This window comes from Gopherus flavomarginatus, chromosome 1 (assembly GCF_025201925.1).
Source record: "Gopherus flavomarginatus isolate rGopFla2 chromosome 1, rGopFla2.mat.asm, whole genome shotgun sequence".
In the NCBI taxonomy this organism is placed as follows: Eukaryota; Metazoa; Chordata; order Testudines; family Testudinidae; genus Gopherus; species Gopherus flavomarginatus.
The window spans coordinates 119,781,250-119,787,249 of NC_066617.1; the positions used below are offsets into that span (position 1 = coordinate 119,781,250).

Here is a 6,000-nt window from a genome sequence, read left to right on the forward strand (position 1 = left end):
AAGAAAACAAGAATAACTTTATTGACAAAGAACAATGTTTCAGTGACTTCAAGACTGAAAGAGAGGAAAGGTTACAAGAAACAAAACATGATTTCTAGTGACTTAAAGTTTACTTCAGCAAGTAACAGTCTTTGTCCAAGTAGGTTTCTCACCTGTAGTCAGCCTCCAGAGACTTCAGTCCCCTTGAGTGAAGGTTCCACCTTTCTTACATTTCAAGAGTTCTGGCTCCTTGTGTCTCTCAGGTGATGAATGCCAAAAGGGCTTTCTGTTCCTGTTTATATTTCCCAACAGCCATTATCTCTGTTTCAAGAGGCAGGCAGGCTTCCTGGAGGTACAGCATCCCCTGTTGTGATCATTAGTGGGAAATCTCTCCTGCACTGGCTAGTTTTGATGGCTTTGTTTACCTTCTATGTAAGTGTACTTTCATTGTTTCTGGCCTCACCTTGCTCAGTTTACACTGGAGATGCAGGCAAAACATTTTTGTCTGGGAAAGGCTGGACTTAAGCACTGTGTGCTGAACACACTTTAGGAACATAGTTCCAGCGCATCTCTATAATTCCTTATACACTGCCTGCACATAAATCACGCAATAATATTCATGCCCAGCTTCTTACCAGTTTGCATATGACATCCTACACAGTGCCTCCAGCCTGATGTGAGTTAGGGTATGGTGTGCACTTTGCCAGTTGGCATTTAGGGACTCTTGGGGTCACAGAAGGGAAGTTCCCAGTGTGCATCTAGCTGGCTCCCATGCCGCCCCTCCATGTCCTGTTCCAGCTGACTGAGAGTCTCCTCGGGACTGTTGCCAGTTTTCATAAGTTAGTGCTAACCTGCACTGGGGCTAGGATTGAGCCTGACAGATAATCAGGAAGCCATAACAGTCCCTGCGCCTCAACTCCTTGCTTAGCTGAACAGATTGCTGCTGCAGCAGAGAGTGTGAACCAATGTCTTTAGAGATACATGGGGGCAATCTTAAGGCAGGAGGTTGCCTTGTGCTGGGTTTAATTGTGTGGCATTTTTTGTTCTTTTTTGCAGACATCTCTGACGAGGATATTGTTAATGTTACCCTCCCAACTGGTGTGCCTGTGCTTCTTGAACTCGATGAGAATCTGCGTCCTCTTAGCCGTCACCAGTTTCTAGGTGATCAAGAAGCTATCCAAGCTGCCATCAGAAAAGTGGAAGATCAAGGGAAAGTCAAACCTGTTGAGAAGAAATAATGCTTCCGGATGCTGCCCCCACTCCCTTGTGTGTGTGGTAATAAGTAGTGCTTTGTGAGTGTTAAGTTGCACTTTGAGCTTGTTAATTTTAAATATTAATTAGGAGTGCTAGTTATGCATTAGGTTAGTACACCAGCCTTTCACCTTTGGAGGCTAGAGTTCAAATCCCAATGTGGGTTACAGGTGAAAAGGCAGCGGCTGATTTCATCCTAAGCGGTAGTAAGGAAAACATAAAATTGTTAGTTTGCCACAAATCTTTGCTCAAGAAAGGCCCAAGCAAGCAATATTGTAGGGTATATTACAGGTCAGGATTAAGAACTATTGGCAGAGCTCTGTGAGGAAAGCTTGCACTGCAGAACACCTGGCTCCTAATAACATTTGAAGTCCCTCGCTTTCACAAGTACTAAATGCTCCCAGTTTGCAAAAAGTATGTATTTGGTAGTAAAGTGCCAGTTAGATTGTTCTTTACTGGAAGTCCTCTTAAGAAGCCTGCCCGTGGCACTAGCGTATACATTACAGGCAGTTCTCTGTTCATCTTATTGCAGGTGTGCTTGAGAATGCTCTTTTGCTAGCAGCTTACTTTTTTGTGTTTCAAAAATATCTTGTGGCTTGACTCTTCCAAGGCTAATTCTTGCTCCAGAAAAAGTGCAGTCCTACTATCCACACAGTGGAGTGAGGTGTGCTTGGAAGAAGTTGTCTCTCTATCGTTCCCCCTTTGCCTTGCTTTCAAAACCAGTCTTTAGGGCTTAATTCTGCTAGGCTGCACTAGTGATAAGTGAAGGATGGCCCAGTGGTTGGGGCACTGACCTGGGACAAGGTAAACCCAGGTTCAACTCCCTGCTCTACCACAGACTTTTTTTTGTGACCTTGGACAAGTCACTTAGCCTCTCTGAGTATGTTGACACAGCCCACAGCAGTGAACTTCTGGGTCAACAGACAGGTTTGTGGGGCTCATGCTAGTGCTCTAAAAATAGCTCTGTAGAGAGCACTTGGACAGGATGGCTTGGGCTCTGAAGCCTTGGGAGAGGGGTTAGAGCATTAGTGTAAGCCTCACTAGATTGAGTCTGTCGACTCAGGCTGGGAAGCTTGCTTCTGTAGGCTGTGTAAACGTACCCTTAGTGCCTCAGTTCCTGTCTGTGAAATGGGGCTCCCAGAGAGGAGACAGGCACCCTGTGATAAAACCACCCATTGAAATGACACTCCTGCAGCCAGGTTGCTCAGGGGAAATGTACACATGCATGCAAACCTAGTGGAATTTCACTGATGTAACTCAGCAGACTTTAGCCCTCAAAACACAGAGCACAAAGAGGTTAGTGCATGAATAGAACTTCAGACTTGTCATGGACTTAGCCCTTAATTAGAACAGGAATCAGGATAGGTTTCAAGCACTTAACAGAATCTACAGGCTTGATCCCATTCCCATTAAAGTCACTGATAACACCGACTTGACTTTGAATAGGGCCTGATCCAAACCTTTGAAATTCCCCACTTCCACCACTCTGTGGCGCTCCAGATAAGGGCTAGAGAAGAGTGGTCTCCACTGAACTCTACGAACATTTTTGTAAGCGAGATTCCCATGCCGGTCCCAAAATTAACTCCTTGCAAGAGCAGTACTGGAGTGATTGTAATAGTGAGTAGTATATGTATGTGCAGTGCCACTCCAAGAAATAAATACAGCTGTTTCATCATGTGATCCTGTAAACAGTAGAGAGTTAAAATTTACTCCAGAGTTTGTTCCTGTGAACCTCTTATCACAACTGCCTACTACAGTGTGTGGTCTTTCAGGTATCTAAAAGGGTGTCATCAGGAGGAGGGAGAAAACTTGTTCACCTTAGCCTCCAATGATAGAACAAGAAGCAATGGGCTTAAACTGCAGCAAGGGAGATTTAGGTTGGACATTAGGAAAAAGTTCCTAACTGTCAGGGTAGTTAAACACTGGAATAGATTGCCTAGGGAAGTTGTGGAATCTCCATCTCTGGAGATATTTAAGAGTAGGTTAGATAAATGTCATCAGGGATGGTCTAGACAGTATTTGGTCCTGCCATGAGGGCAGGGGACTGGACTCGATGACCTCTCGAGGTCCCTTCCAGTCCTAGAGTCTATGAGTCTTAATTTCCTTTCTAAAAACAACCCAAAAAACCTCAACTTGAGTGTGTGTTTTTTTTGTTTTGTTTTTGTTTTTTTACAGGCACTCTTGTCAGGAAATTCCACTTTATGAGGCCTTACTCTCATTTCTCTTGCACTGGTGTAAAACTGCTGTAGTTTAAATCTGAATCCATCCCAGTAATTGAACTCTTTCAGTGGTCCCAATTCTGCCCTCTGATGCACAGAGCTCCCACTGATTTCAATGGAAATTGCATGTGCCTATCTGAAGGCAGAATTTGGCCCTTTGTATGTTCAGTGCAGCCAGGCTGTGACTGCTGAGGGAACAACTATGAATTCCCTGAGTGCAATGCCTGTAAAAATCTCACATAGAGCTGTTTGCAGTGAGTGGCTTGTTTGTTTGGATTTTTATAGGTTCAAGAAAACGATTGCCCCCTGGCGAGTTGAGCAGCCTTGCACTTCTGTAGCACTCTGACTTTCAGAGTGTAGTAGTAGCTTACACTAACACAAGCTGATCGTAACAGACATATTGCTGGGTATCTTTCCTTGACATGAATGGTATTTGGACACTTGGGATTTTTGGTTATGTTGCACTAGCAAAAGGGGGCTGGTGGCAGTCTCTCCTGGTGTTTTTTCTTTTCTTTTTTTTTAAGGTAAAGTTTCTCTTTCTAAAATACAAAGTCATAGTTTATTTTAATCCTCAAATGTATTGTGCACTAGATGATAACCTCTTTGCAATCACCTATACTTGTGACATTGAAGCAACCTACAGCCTGGTATATGGGGTTTTTTTTGTATATATTCATCTGTATATGGTGTTTGAGTCAAAAATGATCTCCTCCTCCACAGTAGCATCAGTACGTTGGCTGCCGATCAGTGAACGTTCACTTTCCAGAGCCATACTGAAGAGCCCCATCACTAACATGGCTTTCTCTTTGGTGTGACAGCTGACGCTAGCACTGGTGAAGATGTTCATGAACAGCACTACTGCAGACTTCAGCAGGAGTGGAGTCCCTCATCTGTGTGGTTTGAGATGTTCTTAGATGCCTGAATGTGGTGGGGGAGGAGAGTGAAAAGAAATATAGGAAATCTAGTATTTTTTATAGAGTATAATTAGTATAGTTTTGCAACTAAGGCTACCAGCACCACATGCTGTTCTCCGCTATATACACGTAACTCCCATTGACCACACTGGGATTCATGGATGTGTAGCTGAGGCCAGCGCATGGTTTTCAGCTGGTTACCATACTGCAATGCCAAAGCAGTGCAACATAGGAATTTTTTGGAACTTGAGATGCTGCAGATACAGTGTAATGCTTAAATGCTGATAAATAAGCCAAACTGCACAGGCATTTCACATAACGCACAGGCAGGGCTAGATAGCCGTGTCTCGTGCTCTCCCGCAGAAGGGAAAGGAGCACTGATCTTAAGAACACCTGACCTTTAAGTAGATGGGTTGGAGGGAAAGTGCTGAGTAAATGTTCAGAAGCCCTAGGTTCAGCAGCCAGTCGAGTGGGGCAAATCAAAAATAGTTTCAAATGGAACTGGTTTTTTGCAATTCTCTTAACTCATGTGGCAGTGGGAGTGCAGCAGGAAGTTGGACTGCAGTTGTTTGGGCTGAGACTCTATTTGATGACAAAGCAGCTCACCAAGGTTCAATACCCATGCTCTTCAGCATTGCCAGTGCAGGGAGCAACAGACTGAGACCTTCATCTTCTCCTGGGGGCTATAAAATGCCCCTCAATAGGGATCAGAATTGGAGGCCCAAGCCAGGAGTTCCAGTGCTGGTAAGTGGTCAGGTCTCTTGGCATCCCTTGTAACTATATTATTGACACACAATGGGAAGGGGAGGTGTACTTGAGGACAGAAGCCAGCATTTATGGGGAAGGGGGCCTGATCTACAGGCTCTCTTATCTTACAGCAAAGAGATGGATGAGAAGCAGGCCAGTGACCCTTCTCAATCCATGATTAGAAGATGCTCAGAGCTCCAGAAATAATACAGCATTTCCACAGCTGGTGACATAGGCATGGTTGGTTTGCTTATGTGTTTGAAATATGTGGTTTGTTGTGTGATCCTGTTTGAGAACACTTGTAAATATTTACTTGTAGAGCTGGCAAGTTCTTTAAAATTCAATAAACCACCTGAAATGCAACTTTAAAATGGTTTGGCTTCACCTTTTTCCCTTATTCGTCTATTCTTCCCACAGATCTGAAAACGATGGGTTTTCGCAAGTTGGAAATCTTATGGCAGCATAGCTGCATCAGTACAGCTGTGCCACTGTTAGGTCTGTAGTGTAGGCCTGGCCTTCATCATCATCACCAGGACCTACCACTTTTTCCGTTTAAAGATGCCAAAGTGCTTATGTCATGGTATAATCCCCGACTCTGAACCTTAGCGTCCAAAAGATGGGGTACCAGCATGAATTCCTCTAAGCTCAATTACCAGCTTAGTACTTGTAGCACTGCCACCAACCAGGAATTCCAGTGCCTGGTACACTCTGGTCCCCCCCAAAACCTTGCCTGGGGACCCCCAAGACCCAGTCCCTCTGGATCTTAACACAAGGAAAGTAAACCCTTTCCCTCACCGTTGCCTCTCCTAGGCTTCCCCTCCCTGGGTTACCCTGGAAGATCACTGTGATTCAAACTCCTTGAATCTTAAAACAGAGAGGAAAATGCACCT

General features: G+C 44.5%; 1 protein-coding gene across 7 annotated transcripts in view; it reads left to right on the top strand.

Annotated features, from left to right (window-relative positions):
• The window catches only part of BPGM (bisphosphoglycerate mutase), a 28,721-nt gene extending 23,248 nt beyond the window's left edge, over nucleotides 1–5,473 (top strand). For 4 of the 7 annotated variants that reach the window (XR_007776511.1, XR_007776509.1, XR_007776517.1 and 1 more), the window contains 2 exons: nucleotides 1,036–1,271; nucleotides 3,406–5,473. Coding sequence is in view for 2 of the 7 variants with exons in the window: in XM_050969528.1 (XP_050825485.1) it covers nucleotides 1,036–1,217 (182 nt within the window). In the remaining 5 variants the exon portion in view is untranslated. The remainder of the gene's footprint in view (nucleotides 1–1,035; nucleotides 1,272–3,405) is intronic. The other 3 variants (XR_007776510.1, XM_050969528.1, XM_050969540.1) reach the window with 3 other exon arrangements.
• Nucleotides 5,474–6,000: the final 527 nt, after the last annotated feature.